At 53.9% G+C, this 16,309-nt stretch overlaps 1 protein-coding gene across 1 annotated transcript; it reads left to right on the top strand.

Moving 5' to 3' along the window:
* The first annotated feature begins 898 nt into the window (after positions 1 to 898).
* Positions 899 to 14,764, top strand: ATG16L2 (autophagy related 16 like 2). Its single transcript, XM_049780282.1, has 18 exons — positions 899 to 1,018; positions 2,448 to 2,547; positions 3,444 to 3,546; positions 8,285 to 8,358; positions 8,450 to 8,701; positions 8,793 to 8,858; positions 9,094 to 9,216; positions 10,012 to 10,074; positions 10,602 to 10,710; positions 10,995 to 11,100; positions 11,854 to 11,924; positions 12,086 to 12,157; positions 12,256 to 12,376; positions 12,617 to 12,722; positions 13,695 to 13,844; positions 13,968 to 14,015; positions 14,117 to 14,218; positions 14,450 to 14,764. The coding sequence occupies exons 1-18, from the start codon at positions 901 to 903 to the stop codon at positions 14,535 to 14,537; spliced, it is 1,872 nt and encodes a 623-aa protein (XP_049636239.1). The 5' UTR covers positions 899 to 900; the 3' UTR covers positions 14,538 to 14,764.
* The last annotated feature ends 1,545 nt before the right edge of the window (positions 14,765 to 16,309 follow it).

Raw genomic sequence — 16,309 nt, 5'->3', positions numbered from 1 at the left:
CCCCTGGAAAACGGAGCCTTTTCCAGCCAGTTCCTTCTCCCCAGCCCGTCGTTTCTGTTGTTGTGGTCTGCTTTAGGACCTCACTAGGCAGTGCTCAGTGTCAACGCCTGGCACTGTGCTTCGAAATCACTCGCAGCAATGCTTTCAGGGCCGGGGAAAGAACCTGGGTGGGCCCCGTAGAAGGCAAGAGCCTTGGGCCGGAGAGATAGCGCAGCGGTAGGGCGTTTGCTTTGCAAGCGGCCTACGCAGGACCAAAGGTGGTTCGAATCCCGGCACCCCCCATATGGTCCCTAGAGCTTACCAGGAGTGATTTCTGAGCAGAGAGCCAGTAGTAACCCCTGAGCACAGCCGAGTGTGCCCCCAAAACCAAAACCAACCAACCACCACTACCAACAACAGAACAACAACAAAGAAAGAAGGAAAGAAAGAAACAGCGCCGGTGAGAGCAAGGGGTGTGTGCAAGTGGGTATGGATCGGGGTGTACGAGTGGGTGTGCATATGGGGGTGTGCTTCCTGGTCCCTAGTGAGAGCGAAGCAGGTCTGGAAAGGGCCCTCGGAGCGCTGGGGGTTAAGGAACTCAGGTTCTGGAAGCCCTGCCTGCGGGGCGCGCGAAAGGCTTGGAGTAGGCCGCTCTGGTGACTGTCCGGCTTTGACAACTGACAGCCCTTTGAGCAACGGACACCCCAATTTCCCTAAGACTGTTCGGTGGGGCCGGGCGGCGTAGACCCTCGGGACAGCTTCTTCTGATGACGGGCGCGCTCAGCCTTTCCCCCCACGCCGAACGCCTTTGGTGCACTCCAGGGCTTTCCCGCCCGGGCCCGCCCCTCGACGTCTCGGAGTCCCCGCGAGGTTCCGCCCCGGTCCCTGGGAGGTGGCTGGAGAGAGAGAGAGACGGCGATCATGGCGGGGCCCCACGCCCCTGGCACCCCGGCAGCTCGCTGGAAACGCCACATCGTGCGGCAGCTGCAGCAGCGGGACCGCGCGCAAAAGGCCCTTTTCCTGGAGTTGGTGCCGGCCTGTGAGTGCGCGCCCGGGGATGGGAAGAGAAGTTGGGGTCCGGCTGGCGCGCTAGGGGACGCTTGGTTTGGCCCCTGGAGTGTGACCCCCGATGCCCCCCGTGCCTTTCTGGCTTCCGATGTTTGCTTGGTCCTGCTGGGCCTTCTCTCCGGCGTTCTCGCCCCTTCCGAACCGGGTTCTGTTTCGAGCTTTCCCGAGCCCCAGTCTCCCGGCATGTCGGGGCGGTCTCTGCGCCCCTGAGCTGCGCTTTCCTGGCTTGCTGGGCTTGCCCCTCCAGAGTGTCCCCAGAGGCGAGGAACCTCAACCCTGCCAGGGACGGGTCAACCCGTTCTAGCATCGCGGCCAACTCGGAATCTCTAGTGCCAAAGCGCATTCGCAGGCCTGGATCAGGGTTCAGGACCCAGCGCCTCCTTGCCCATCTCCCTGCCCCGCTGGAGGGAAAAATCAGGGGCCCTTAGACTGCAGCATATGTGCCAGACTTGCAGAGTTTTGGGGTTATGGGTATGTTCAGCCGGCCTGGGGCTCAATCTGTGTTGAACAGGTGAGCAGCGTCCTGGCTGTCATGTCTAAGTTCAGAGTCTGACTTGGCCCCACCCCGCAGCCACTGGCCCAAGCTTAGCAGCTGGGGAATTCCCCAGCTTCGCCCTCTTTGGCCTTCCTTTTGGTCTTGAGAGGTTTTCCTGCACTCTCAAGATCTTAGCCTGCCTCAAGGCACCTCACTTCTCTGACCCCAAGCACGAAGGAACCCATTTAGGGAAGACTCGAGCCCTTCGGCCCACTCCCAAGGAAAGTCAAAGGGTTTGGAAGCCTGAATCCCTTGGTGGTCCTGGGACATCTCAGATTTTTCACCTGAGAACTGGACCGACATCGGCTGGTGCCTGTGAGGACCAGCAGGGGCTGGGTGAGAGATCCAGGTCTGGGCCATGACCCACTGCAGCCTAGAACTGCAGAGAAGGAGGAAGTGACCGAGTGACTGGAGGTAAGGGTGAGGGTGAGGGTGCGTCAGGGTCGTGTTTTAGAAACTTGCCAAACTCAAGTCGTGGGAGAATTGTGCAAGGACTTTCTGGTGCGGGGGTGGGGAAGTAAAGTGGGGGCGCACTTTGCAGGCACTTGAGGTTATTTTTTTTTTCAGCTCACGTTAGAGTCTAGGAGGGGAAGGAAGTTGGTGAAGTCGTGGCCAGATGGATGAGCTGTTGCTTCACCCCTGGGGCCAGGATGAGGGGGTCCTGGCACCCTCCTTCCCTCAGGACCCTCCCTGGGCACTGCCCATTCTGGGAGTACAGCTTTTTCTGGGGGATGGTGCCCAGGTGCTGATTGGCCTCTTCATCCAGCCCTCATGTGAAAGGCAGGGCGCCCCTTCTGTAGCCCTCCAACTGGAGAGGTAAAGCGGGCATCCAGAGAGCCCCAGCCTCATCCTCTTGCACCCCTAGATAACCGGCTCCTAGAGAAGGCTGCGCTGCTGGCCCGTTTCTCTGAGAAGTTGCAGCCAGAACCCAACAGCGTGGTTCCTGTTTCATGCCAGGGCCCTTGGTGAGTGCATGTATGCCAGTGGCAGGCGGGCACAATGGATGCCTATGCTGGCCTCATTCTTTCCAGGACATCTCCAGCCCCTTGAAGGCAGCTGCTCAGAAAGGCCCTTCTCCCTCTCCCCGTCCTCTTTTGCTCCCCCTTTTCCTTCCCTCTCTCGATGCTGGTGCATAACCTGGGTCACGTGATTGCTCGTATGTTGTTCTCATGCCTGCTCCTGCTTGCCGGGGGTTGAACATAGGGTTGTAGCACTTGCACTTGAGGTCGTGTTTTCCCTCCCCCTGACAGGAAGTGAAGATGAGGACCAGCTTGGATTGGAGCTGAGCTGTGCCCTGGTTCTTTAAAAAACAAAAACAAAAAAAAAAAAACAAAACAAAAACTATTATTTTTTAACTGAACCACACAGCTACAAAGTGATGATCGAGTTTTCACTCATAGAATGTCCCAACACCCACCCCTTCATCAGTGACATTTCCCGCCAGCACTGACTCCAGTTTCCCTCCTGCCTCCTCCCCAGCTTGCCTCTATACCTCTCTCTTTCCCTTGTAGGTACTTTGGTTTGCAATATTGTTAAAGAAGGGGTAACATGCATATCTTCAACATCCCCCTCCTGTCAGTACCAAGTCTTAGTCAGAGCCATCTTTTCCAATTATCATTGTCATAATGATCCCTTCTCTGCCCCTTTGGAAGTTGGTTCTTGGGGAGGGCCTCTTCCCTGGGCATCAAGGGCTTGGGGGAATGCCAATGCAGAGGAAAGAGCCAGTGGAAGCTTCTGAGAACTTGTATTCTCTCTGCTGGCTTTCTGACTTCCACCTTCCTCAGGAGGACATTCCTGGCTCCTTTCAGGTACCATGGGAGGATAGAGGGATGGTGAGTGTCTCTCTCTGATTGGTTGGCAGGGAGGAGGAGCTGGGCACTGATTCAGATGAGCTTCCATCACCAGCCACTCTGAGGATGAAGTGGCAAGAAGAGGAGAAGGGTCTTCAGTTGGTGTGTGGAGAGGTAGGTGGGACAGGGATCCAGGACTTTGGGGGTGAAAGTATGGTCCAAGGGAACCTGAATAAGAATTGGGGAGCTGCACAGTGCCCCTCTGGCTGCCCAGAAAGAAGTGGGATCTGACAGCAGCTGCAGAAGTAAAGTGAGAGTCAGGGAGGAATGAGTGTGGGGTCAGCCCATCCCCTCTCCCTGGAATCAGTCTACCCTCACTGTGGGTCCCACCCAAGTGTCTCCAGGCTTGTTTTCACCATACTTTCTCCATGTTCCTCTCATTTCTGCAATTGCTGTTTCTGGATTCCCGTCTCTGGCTCTTGTCCCCTTTCCTTTAGATGGGGGTCAATGTCCCTTGGAGTCTGGGTTTACTGTCTCCATGACCCCCATCTAGCTCAGTTAGCTTTCTTTCTGAACTTCAAACTAACCTGCTGAACTGGGTTTTGGACTTTATATCTAAAATCAAGATTTGCCATCCTCCCATGAAAAAAATATGGCCACACAACAAACATTACATAAAGAGGCAATCCCTGCCATTCTGGGTGCTAGGACAGAAAAAGCCAGGGTGTCCTATGTGCAGAACACTCACTCTTTCCCCATGTCCAGCCCATAGAATAATTTCCGTGTATCCTCTACAATTTTCTGACTTCCAAGGAGGAAACTGAGGCTTTGAAAGATAGAGCCAGGAATTGAACGTCCTTCCTTTACAAAAACCTACTTTCCACTATTGACAATATATATATAAATATATATATTTGGTTTGTTTTGTGGATTTTGAGCCATACTTGGTGATGTTCATGGCTCTTCACTCAGAAATTACTCCTGGCAGTGCTTTGGGGACCATATTGGATGCCAGCAATTGAACCCGGGTTGGATGCATGCAAGACAAGTGCTCTACCCAATATAGTATTGTTCTGGCCTCCATTGACAATCACTTTCAACAAATGCTTACAGGAATTCACCACATGAGGTGCAGAGAACACCACAGTGAGCAAGATCTGGCTCCATGTGTATCCTGGCCCCAGCAGTCTCTAAGACCATAACACAGCAGCCAACTCACTAGCCCAGTTAGCATGGAAATAGGCCTGGGATCTAGTGAGGACCCCTCTCCCCAGGCCCTGTAGTGCAATTGTCTTCTGGGAGAAGTCATATATCCTAGCGTAGAGCTCCAAGGCTTGGGTGCATTTGGTCTGTTACCACAGTAGCACCAGTGCACAATACTTGAGAAAGGATCTTTCATTTGTAATCACAGCTTAGAAACCAAGGATACCTCGGACTCCTCCTTGCTTTCCATCTGAGCTAGTCTTCAGCTTAAATGGATTTGGTCTCCAAATCCATTAACCTTTCTTTAATGAGCCATATCTGCTGGACCTGATCATGGTCATTGCTTCCCTGGATCACTTCTCCCTTGCCACCATTATTTGTGCTCCATATTGCACTGAGGTTTATTTGTTTGTTTTTTTATGCTCTGGGGCTACTCCTGGCCCTATATTTAGGGGTTGCTCCTACTGGTGTTCAGGGGATCAAAGTAGGGTTAGCCGCATACAAAACATGTGCCTTAACCCCTACAGTATCTATTAGCCCTCAGAGTATTGCATTTTTTGATGAATAATTTTAAAAATCGTGAGATACATATAGAGTTGTTCATTATTGTTTCAGTCATAAGACAGTCTAGAACCCATCTATTCACCATTTAGTGTACCTTTCCTACCTCCTACCACCAATGTCCCCAGTTTCCCTCTTGCTTCTCCCAGCTCCTCCTGCCTCTATGGCAGACATTCTCTCTCCCCCCTTCTCCCTGCCCCTACTTTTGCTGAGAGTAGTTTTAATACTAAAATGGTCCCCATTAAAAAGCAGACAATAGACAAAGACATGCTTGTTGTAAGCATGTCCAGAGAACAGAAGCCCGCAGAGAAGCCCCTTTGCCAGCTGGTCCAGAGCTCCTCAATGCCCCAGTTCCTCAGCTTCTGGATCCTTTCCTGCCCCTGAGTTTCATCGCTGAGTCCTTGGTTTCCATTTTTTTTTTTTTTTGGTGATATTTTCATGCACCTCTCACTTCCTCAGATACACAAGGTCATTCCCACTGGATATGCCAGAAAATAGGGAGTAGTTTTCCCTTCACATTTTAGAACTGCTTTACATATCACAACATACATGGATCCTTATAGCATACTTTTATTTGAAGAAAGTTGTTGGAAGTTGTGAGGTTAGTACAGAGTGGCAGGTTCCCTTTGCCCAGTTTCCCCATGGCTATGTCTTCATAAGCATTGCCATATGGCGATCATGATGTGAGGTCCATGTGTTGTCCTGCCTTCCTTCCCTCATTATTGTGAGCAGTGAAATGCAGCACTGTTTCACTGTCATGCAGATCTCTTGCTGCCCTTTTGGTTGCAACTTCCCCTGACTATCCCTACCCCAAGTAATCATGGATTTGTCTTTCATGTGTAGTAGTTGAATTTTAAAAATAAATTACCAGGGCCCGGAGAGATAGCACAGCGGCGTTTGCCTTGCAAGCAGCCGATCCAGGACCAAAGGTGGTTGGTTCGAATCCCGGTGTCCCATATGGTCCCCCGTGCCTGCCAGGAGCTACTTCTGAACAGACAGCCAGGAGTAACCCCTGAGCAACGCTGGGTGTGACCCAAAAACAAACAAAAAAAAAAAAAATAAAAACTAAAAAAAAAATTACCAAAAAAAGGGGGTCATTGGAGAGAGAGCACAGGGGTTAAAATGATCTTGATACAAAGGACTGACCTGGGTTCATTCCCTAGTACAGGGGCCAGAGAGATAGCATGGAGGTAAGGCGTTTGCCTTTCATGCAGGAGGTCATCGGTTCGAATCCTGGTGTCCCATGTGGTCCCCCGTGCCTGCCAGGAGCAATTTCTGAGCCTGGAGCCAGAAATAACCCCTGAGCACTGCCGGGTGTGACCCAAAAACCACACACACAAAAAAAGAGGTAACATTCCCTAGTACAGCAAAAGTTTCCCAATTCCTGCAGGAGTGATCCTTGAGTGCTGAGCAGGACAAAGCCCTGAGCATAACCTGTGTGTGGCCCTCCCTGGGCTCAGACTTGGGCTAGCATGGGAGGCTCCTTGTGGAAGTCCCACTATCACAGATGGGAACTGTTTGGTGGTTCCCTCTCCCTAGAATTCTAAGATCCCCAAGGAGTGCAGTAATTAAGTTTCATTTCTGAGGCCTCTAGCTTTAGGCTTTTTGTTTATTAGTTGGTCCACACTCAGCAGTGCTCTGAGCTTACTCCTGGTTCTGTGCTCTGGGATCACTCCTGGTGTGTTTGGGCGATCATAATGGTGCTGGGGATTGAATCCAGGTTAGCAGTGTGCAAGACAGTAGCTTTTTCTTATGCTCTACTATCTCAGCTTTTGGTTAAAGGGTGGTTGATTGACACAGGTAGACAAAGTGATGCTCACCCCCTGTCTTGGGCAGGGGCAGCTCCAGAATTCAGATGGACCCTATGGTCCCATTGTCCATTCAGTTCTTAGCCTGTGTATCTCTGCTTAGTGTTTTTTTTTTTTTTTGGTTTTTCAGGCCACACCCATTTGATACTCAAAGGTTACTCCTGGCTAAGCACTCAGAAATTGCCCCTGGCTTGGGGGGACCATATGGGATGCCGGGGGATCAAACCGCTGTCCTTCCTTGGCTAGTGCTTGCAAGGCAGACACCTTACCTCTAGTGCCACCTTGCCGGCCCCTGCTTAGTGTTCTTTGCTATACTCTTGGGGTCTAAGATTGGGTGGGCCAAGGACTGAAGAGGTGGGGAACAGTCTGGAGTACCATGTTCAGTTCCCTGTCTTCAGTCAGCACTGTCACTTTCCTGACCATGTTATTTTGGGCAAGCCACTTAAGTTTTTTTTACATTCAGGCACTCATCTGTAGAATGGGGTGAATGACCTGCCTCATGGTATTGTCATGGGGTTAAAAAAAAGTTAGTATGAGATTGGAAGATGGCTGAGGGGCTGGAACACTGCTTTGCAAAGAAGAGCTCTGGAACTTTGCTGGGAAGACCTCCCCTCAGCACTGCTGATTTTACCCCTCCCTTCAATAAAGGGGGTAGGCTGGAGCCAAAAGACAGGGCTAAAGGCACTTGCTTTGTAAGCAGCCAACTTTGGTTCAATCCCCAGCACTGCATATGGTTCCTCTGAGCACTGCCCCTGAACACTATCTGGAGTGGCCTTCAAAACCAAACAAAGACGTTCAGTTTGGGGCCATAGCATGGAGGTAGGGCGTTTGTCTTGCATACAGAAGCACAGGGGTTCAAATCCTGGCATCCCATATGGTCCCCTGAGCCTGCTGGGGGGCGATTTCTGAGTGTAGAGCCAGGAGTAACCCCTGAGTGCTGCCGGGTGTGACCCAAAAGCCAAACCAAACCAAAACGAAACCGTTCAGTTTGCATAGGATACCCCTTAAGATGCTGCACACCTAAATACCTTATAGATGATTCCTTTTGAGGGAGGAGAAGGAGCAATATTTTTGGTACTCAGGGATGCTTCAGGCAGGCTCTAATACTTGTCACTATTTTAAAATATTGCTCCCCAAAATAATGTGGCTCCTTATAATAACTTGGTATGAAATAAGCACTATCTTCATTTTACAAACGGTGCGGATTGCGGGGGTTGCGGGGGCGCTAAGGAAATAAATTGTGTAAATGAGGCCTGGCTAGCTTTTCTGTGCGCGGCGGGATGGGAGAGTACAGCCAGGTGTGAGTCCCGCGTCCCACTGTGGCCCCTGATCGTCCCCAGATGGCCTTCCAGGCGGTGGAGAAGAGCGCCGCACTGGGCACGCTGGAGCTGGAGCTGGAAGTGCGGAGAGACAGGTGGGACCGGCGCGGGGGCGGGGCAAGGACCGCGCCCACCTCCCGATGCCTAATATGGGGCCCCTGGAGCTCCCACTTCCGGTCCCCGCAGGCTGGCGGCCCTGGAGGCGCAGGTGGCGCAGCTGCGGGCGACGCGCGAGCAGCAGCTGCGGCAGGTGGAGGCGCGGCGCGCGCACAACGAGCAGCTGCGCGCGGCCTACGACGAGCTGCGCGCGCACGCCGGGCTCCGGGAGGCCGCACTGCGCAGGCGCGAGGAGGAGGCGCGCGAGCTGCTGGAGCGGCTGGTGCAGAGCAAAGCGCGCGCCGCCGCCGAGCGCAACCTGCGCAACGAGCGGCGCGAGAGGTTAGGGGCGCGGGGAGCGCCCGGGTGGGAGAAGGGCCCCCTCGCTCCGCCCTCGCCCCACGCCCACGAGGCTTTTTTTTTCCCTCCACAGGGCTAAGCAGTCGCGGGTGTCCCAGGAGCTGAGGAAGGCGGCCAAGCGGACAGTGAGCATCAGCGAGTAAGCTGGGGGATGCTCTGGCCTCTGCTTCGGGGCACCGGGTTCAGACCTCCAGTTCACCCCGATCCCCGCCTAGACCGACCCCACCCACACCTGCAGACGCGTGGGGTGAATATAAGTCACCACCTGTGCACACACCTATGCATACACACACACCTTTCCCACCTGGGGCCCTGCGCAGGAATGAGCCCACCTGTGTCCTCCGCCTTCCTGAGCCTCTTTTCTTTCCCCCAAGGAATCCCAGCCCCAACGATCCTTCAGAGGATGGGGTCAGGGAGGCAGCCAAGAGTGTGGTCCCGGCTTCTCAGGCCCAGGCCCTGGAGAAAGAGGCTGTGGAGACCAGGAGGAGATCCTTCAGGTGAGCGCTGGACTTGGGCGCCTGCACCCCTCGTGTGCCTTTATGGCCCAGCAGCTGTTGAGTTGGGAGGAGACTATGGGGTGGGTACTTAACAGCTCCTTCCAGATTGTCTGATTTCCAGGTTCTAGAGCTGCTTAGGTTCAGTGCCAGCTAGAGAAACTAGCTCTCATCCTTATTCCTTCCCAAGACCCGAGCTCTGAGGGTGCTGGCCAGGGGAGGTTGAAAAGTGTTTTCAGGAGGGTCCCTGTAGGCCTGGCTGGTGTGTGTGCAGACTTGGGCAGAGGGCTCAGAGGTATGTGCAGGTAGGGCTGGCATCCCTGAGCATGGAACCCCTACTCTGGGATTTGGCCCTGTGCCAGCGAGAAGGACAGATCTCCCGGGCCTTCAGGCTTGGCATCATCTTTCCTTGGCTCCTGCCTGGCGGTCACTCACTTCTCTAGCAGAACTTCCTCCTAGGTTGATGGTGACCAGGGGCCAGAAGGAGGAGTTGAGGCGCCCTCTCCTGGGCATTTTGGGTTCCATCAACAGTCTGGGTTTCCTCTAGGCCTCTTGGGTTGTGGGAAGAGGCCTGGGGACACTTGTGACCCCTCAGCTCCCTACACTTCCCCAAGCCTCTTCAGATCTTTTGTTGGTGGGCACTTGGGTGGTGAGGCAGATCTGTCCTCGTGGTGAAAACTTACTACTTCCACCTTTCTGGGATTCCGGTTACCCCGCTTTCCTGGTCTTGTCAAGAGCCCATAAGCATGGGGTCCCTGGTGGAGGGCCAGGCCTGCAGCACTATCTGATTCTGTCCAGGTCAGCCTCAGCCACGTCCCTGACGCTGTCCCGATGTGTGGCTGTGGTGAAGGGCCTTCTGGAGTAAGTGCGGGTGCGCTTACATGTGCAGCCCCTAGGCCTGGCTTGGTCTGTGTGTGTGCCTCTGTCCATGTGCTGCCTGGCTGTGGGTGGGGTTCAGGGGCAGAGATCTTGCCTCGCATGGATGAGGCCTTGGATGCAACCCCTGGAACCTCAAAGAAGCAAAAAGATTCACACTAAAGATTCAGCACCCTCCAGGCTCATCCCCAGGTCTAGGAGCTCCACCTGAAATCCCATAGGATCTTCCCTGCCTTGCTGGGGGACAGGCTCTGGGCCATCAGGGATGGATCTCACAGTAGCAGGGCTGGGCTGATGACCTCCCTCTTACCTGTGTCCCTGTCCTTGTCCTGCTTTGGTCACTGTCTCTGAGCCCCCCTTCCTGGAGGCATAAGCTGAGGGGGGGTGGCCACTATATTTACTGCACTTCCAGGAAATGGTCTGTTCCTCCATTTGCTTCTGTGTCTGCCTCAGGGGATTCCCTGTCATATTTGTGCGCCTGACACTCTTCTGCATACCCCCTTGTCCCCTAGTTTTAAGAAGAGGAGAGGCCACTCCATTGGGGGGACTCCTGAACAGCGCTATCAGAGCCTCCCTGTGTGTATGATTGCTCGGCTCCCTACCTGGGCCCAGGATGTGCGGGTAAGGGGGGGGCTGTTCGGGCTCTGGAGTGTTAAGGGGAGAGCAAGCCCTGGGGGTAATGGTGGGGGGGGGAAGAGGAGGTTTTGCCCTGTGATGAGTTTTATTCCATATTTGGGAGAGCCACTCTGCATTTTCTAATGGGGGGATGGACTGGAGAGGGAGAGATGGAAGGGGTCAGGCATGGGTGTGAGGGGACAGCAGAGGCACACAGGGGGCATGATGGAGAGGGGGTGGGCCTGTGGAACCCTGAGTTTGGACAGAGATTGGCAGCCCCTTTCCCACAGGACGCTCACCTGTCGGAGGTGAATGCTGTCCGCTTCGGCCCCCACAGCAGCCTCCTGGCCACCGGCGGTGCCGACTGCCTCATTCACCTCTGGAACGTGGTTGGTGGTAAGGATCCGCCATTGCAGGCAAGCAGCCCAAGTCCCCACTATCCTGCTCCCCAGGACCTGGGTGTCCCTTTCCTCCCAGGAACATCTTGGCATAGTTTCGTCACTGCTATGAAAGTGGCTGGTAGCACTGAGTTCAGATGGTCCCTGTTGGGGGAAAGGTGAGTGGTGTTGTCAGGAGCTCATACAGGCTCTGGAGAAGCAGGTCCCTGAGATTTACCAGGCTACCTCCTCTACTTGAATCCCTTGAGCCTTCAGAATGAGTCAAGTATTAGCTGTCACCCTTGTGATCTGGAGAGAGGTGTTTGGAGTCTGAGCTGACTCCTAGGGGCTACCTGGAGATGGTATGTCCCACTAGCCTAGTCCAGCCCACATGGCCTTGGGTCCCTTGCCCTCTCCAGCCCAGTTGTTCTGGTGCCCCCTGCTGGCAGATTGTGGTGGTGCTGTCTCTCTTTCAGACACCGCCTTTCTGCTAGTGGCATCTATCAGGGGTGGCGAACAAGTTCGACACAAAGAGCCAAAATTTTAAACTGTGAGAGTCAGAGAGCCACACCATGCAGTGACCTGCCAAAACAGACAAATACTCACACAAAAGCATATAATTTTAACAATAATCTATTAAACACATATTGCATTTTGCCATTTTGAGTGAGGGTAAAAATCCTGTCGCCACTCCTGGGTGCTGTTCCCCAAGTTCTAGCTTCTGCTATTCACGAGTGGTGAGTCCTTCCACAGTACCTTCTCCTGCTTCTAGGTCGCCTGAAGGCCAACCAAACTCTGGAAGGTGCTGGAGGCAGCATCACCAGTGTGGACTTTGACCCGTCGGTGAGAATACTCAGGACATGGACAACCTGCTCCCTGCCTGGGTCCCCGCTGGGTGGGTGTGTGGGTGGCTCTGGGGTCTGAGGGGACATAATGGGCCTCCTGCAAGTACTTTCGCCTGTCTGGTCAGGCCAGGCCTGGAACCTTCCTCCTTCCCTTCTCAGGGTACCCAGGTACTGGCAGCTACATACAGCCAGGCTGCTCAACTCTGGAAGGTCGGGGAATCACAGTCCAAGGTGAGCCCTGGTTGAGGGGCCCTGGGTCATGCCTTGGGCCTGGAGCGGGTGTTTGGGGCTCCTGGCCATGCCTTTGACGTGTCCCTGGGTGGTGGCAGGAGACACTGTCTGGACACACAGACAAGGTGACGGCTGCCAAGTTCAAGCTCACGAGGCACCAGGCAGTGACAGGGAGCCGTGACCGGACAGTCAAAGAGTGGGACCTCTACCGTGCCTGCTGTGAGTTCCTAGACCCTTGCTGTGGGAAGCCTTGGGCTTCAGCCTGCTGGAGGGGGATGGCATGGAGACCACAGGCAGTTGGGTTGACTTTCTGGGGCATCAGTCCTCCCTTGGAGCTTTCTGTAGGTGAATCTCTGTGCCCTCAAACTGGGCCCGAGTTGTAGTTCGGAGGGTGTTCAGATTCTCTTGATGCCCAATGGATGAGTCGCACAGTCCTATCTGAGCCTGTCTTGTCCCCAGGCTCCAGGACTATCCATGTCCTTTCTTACTGCAATGACGTGGTGTGCGGGGACCATGTCATCATCAGCGGCCACAATGACCAGAAAATACGCTTCTGGGATAGCAGGTGATAGTCTGGGGCTGGAAGTGGGATGGGCTTTTCTCTTCTTGCCAAGACAAACCCCAAGGCTGCTGTGGCATCACCTCCAGTGACTCTGGGTCGCACTGGATACCTGGCATTTAGGCCTCCTCTGTGAGAGAGAGCCCTTTTGTCTATTTCATTAGCACTTTTCAGCCTCATGAAAAAGTATTCGTTCTTCTTCTTCTTCTTCTTCTTCTTCTTCTTCTTCTTCTTCTTCTTCTTCTTCTTCTTCTTCTTCTTCTTCTTCTTCTCCTCCTTCCTTCCTTCCTTCCTTCCTTCCTTCCTTCCTTCCTTCCTTCCTTCCTTCCTTCCTTCCTTCCTTCCTTCCTCTTCCTTCTTCCTTCTTCTTTCTTCTTGTTTATGAGCCGTACCTGGTGGTGCTCAGGGTTTACTACTGGCTCTACACTCAGGGATCACTCCTGGTGGACCATGTGGGTTGCTGGGGATTGAACCTGAGTTAGCTGTGGAGAAGACAAGCACCCTACCCACTGTACTGTTACGCCAGCCCACTTCTATTTTTGTTGTCAGGATGGAGCCCATGGCCTCCCCCATACAAGGCGAATGCTGCCATATCCCCAGCCCTGCCCTCCTGGGATTGCTGGGCTGAAAGGCTGAGGGGGTCCATCCATGCTGCCCTGCTCAATGGCTTTGTTTCCTGCCCTCAGTGATCACCAGATGTGCTCTACTTTGCTTTGTTTGGTGTGGGGTACTGCACACTGGTGCTGAACCTTGGTTCATGTTCTCTGGCTCTCTGAACTGTCTCCCAGGAGCCCATTGCTATCTCTTCTGTTCAATTGATTCTAGATGCACTTCCATGATCCAAGGGTTTGGGGTGGCTCTGGCTTGAGTCCTGGCAGCAGATTCCTGACCCACTTCTGGAGCCATGGCAGGGAGTGAGGGGTAGGGGTCAGAGAGGAGGGGGCTCTTCTCATTGCCTTCTGTGTCCCCCACACTCAGGGGTCCCCGCTGTACCCAGATCATCCCCATGCAGGGCCGTGTTACCTCCCTGAGTCTCAGCCAGGACCAGCTACATCTGCTCAGCTGCTCCCGTGACGACACACTCAAGGTCATTGACCTTCGCGCCAGCAACATTCGCCAGGTGTTCAGGCATGTTCCTCACCCTTTGTCTCACCCACTATGAGGGCCTATCTGGGCCATGACTTGGACAAGAAGCTTTTGTAGTCTTGGCTTAGGGCCTGGCATGACTCCTGCCCTGCTGTCTGTCCCTAGGGCTGATGGCTTCAAGTGTGCGTCTGACTGGACGAAAGCTGTGTTCAGGTCTGTCTGTGGGGTCACACTTCTGCCCGCCACCCGTCTGTTCTCCTCAGTGCTAGCTTCATCCCTTATCTCACCCCCTTGCTCTGCTGTGGCCTCTGCAGCCCTGACAAACACTATGTTCTGGCTGGCTCTGGGGATGGAGTTCTCTACATCTGGGACGTGGATACAGGGAAGCTGGAGAGTACCCTGCGGGGACCTCATTGGTGAGCATGGTCAGCCCCGTGTCCCCCACCTTTTGGCTTCAGGGTCATTATCACCCTGGCCCCAACCGTAGCACCCACGTCTCTCCCCATGAACTCCTGGGCTGTTGGTCATCACAGCCCTAGAAGCCCACTGGGCAGGTCTGTGTACCAAGAGGGTGGGCAGAGAGGCTCCTAATGCCTCTAACATGAGGGAGGTCTGGCTCCTAATGCCCCAAATTGTCCCCTCCTCAGCTCTGCCATCAACGCTGTGGCCTGGTGCTACTCAGGTGGCCATGTGGTGAGTGTGGACCAGGCCAGGAAGGTGGTGCTCTGGAGCTAGGACAACAACCTGCCTTGCCCATAGCCCAGGCTGGAGGGCAGGCCGCTGCTCTGTGGTGCTCAGCTGGAGAGAGCCGGACCTTGCTCTGTGGGAACCTCCAAATGGTCAGGGATTGAAGGCCTGGCAGGACCTGGGCTTTTTGTTGGAAGACTCAGTTGGGGTTGGGAGTGATCAGTTTTTAAAAAGTGCCTCTTCATATTCTCTCCCTAAAAGTAAACAAGAAATTGGGCCCGGAGAGATAGCACAGTCTCGTTTGCCTTGCAATCAGCCAATCCAGGACCTAAGATGGCTGGCTCGAATCCCGGTGTCCCATATGGTCCCCCGTGCCTGCCGGGAGCTATTTCTGAGCAGACAGCCAGGAGTAACCCCTGAGCACCGCCGGGTGTGGCCCAAAAACAAAAACAAAAACAAACAAAAAAAAACTTGTCTAAAAAAAGTAAACAAGAAATTGCAACAACACTGGTATCTGTCTGACTCTATGCCGTGTTTGGGGAACAGATACAAAGTGCTTTGGGTACCCCCACAATCCCCGTCATAGTCAGGCTGGGTTTGGTCCCTTCCTCCTGCACTGAGTGGGCAGAAAACAGGCTGCATGATAGTCAAGTGGCAGTACGGGTGGTATGGAGGTCCTGAGGCAAAGGCAACAGTTGGTGGGAACTTCCTCCCTCTGTCTGAGTGGGCCCCAGGCCATCTTTTACCTGTAGCCCTTTTGCTTAAGCACACCTAGTAGACTGAGGCTGAGGTGTGGCTGTGGGAGCTGAGAAGTATATAGGAGAGACCGCCTGGAGGACCCCCTGGGGAGGGTCCTGGTCTGTCAGAGGGAGCTGTCATGTACGGGATGCTCCAGGCCTGTCTTGTCCCTGGGATGCTTTCTAGTTGAGGTGGAGCTTGAAGGGGCTGGCAGTGGCCTCTGGGCATTTGTTAGGATGGGGTGGTGATGTGGGGGATGTGGGCTAGGCTGGAGGCTTTGCTTCCTGGAATCAGTTGAATCTACTATGGAGTCCAGAGGGTGGACCCCTGAGGGTGACCCCTCAACCCCCAGAGGGCCAGCAGAGGGGTCAGGGCTCTGCTGGGTGAGACTTCAGGGCCTCATGTTAGAGCATATTTCCTCTTTCGGTGTTTCCTTTGGGGACCTTTCCTATCTGAGATTTGTAGTTCAGTTCTAGGATGGGCTTCAGGAAGCTTGAGGTAGGAATTCCAAAGCCAGTTGTCTGGATTAGTTTGGTTCCTCTTTGATAGCTGAGTGCTTTGGGGTCATCACCTAAGGTGCTCAGGGGATGCTGACTTGGTGCTTACAGGATGATCAGGGATTTGGGTCCTTGAGAACCATGTGGTACTGGGCATCAGACTTAGGTTCCTGCATGCAAAGCTTGTGTTCCCACTTGTCAAGCTCTTTCCCAACCCACTGATGTCTTTTGGCCTCTGTTTCCTTCTCCGTAAAATGATAATGTCACTATCAAAGGTGGTTGTGAAGACGCCAGATGTTCATATTTCTAGAGCTGGCACATGCTAAAGGCTAGAGGCCTAGCAAAGTGTTGGTTAAAAACCCAAATCAGCACACATCCTGGCCAAGGCTGTGCCGGCTTGAACTTGGGTGATGTGTGCTGTTTCCTCCAGGCACTGGCTGACCCGAGGTCATGTGACTGACCCTCTCCTTATGTGGCACTAAGCCTGGGAGCCTCTGGAACTCTTTGTCCCTGCTGCCACTTCATGGTGGCCAGCATCTCCTTGCCTTGCTTTGGTTTGAGTTACTTTTCTCCAGGAGCTGTGTC

The sequence above is a fragment of the Suncus etruscus genome, chromosome 9 (genome assembly GCF_024139225.1).
Source record: "Suncus etruscus isolate mSunEtr1 chromosome 9, mSunEtr1.pri.cur, whole genome shotgun sequence".
Classification (NCBI taxonomy): Eukaryota; Metazoa; Chordata; class Mammalia; order Eulipotyphla; family Soricidae; genus Suncus; species Suncus etruscus.
This window is presented reverse-complemented; position numbering and strand designations above follow the sequence as displayed.

What these genes read in the sequence shown, in the direction of transcription:
- ATG16L2 (XM_049780282.1), top strand. Translation starts at nt 901, where the DNA reads ATGGCGGGGCCCCACGCCCCTGGCACCCCGGCAGCTCGCTGGAAACGC. An exon ending in GGACCTCTACCGTGCCTGCT is followed by an intron (nt 12,377 to 12,616) that starts GTGAGTTCCTAG and finishes TCTTGTCCCCAG; the next exon opens with GCTCCAGGACTATCCATGTC. An exon ending in TGGACGAAAGCTGTGTTCAG is followed by an intron (nt 14,016 to 14,116) that starts GTCTGTCTGTGG and finishes TGGCCTCTGCAG; the next exon opens with CCCTGACAAACACTATGTTC.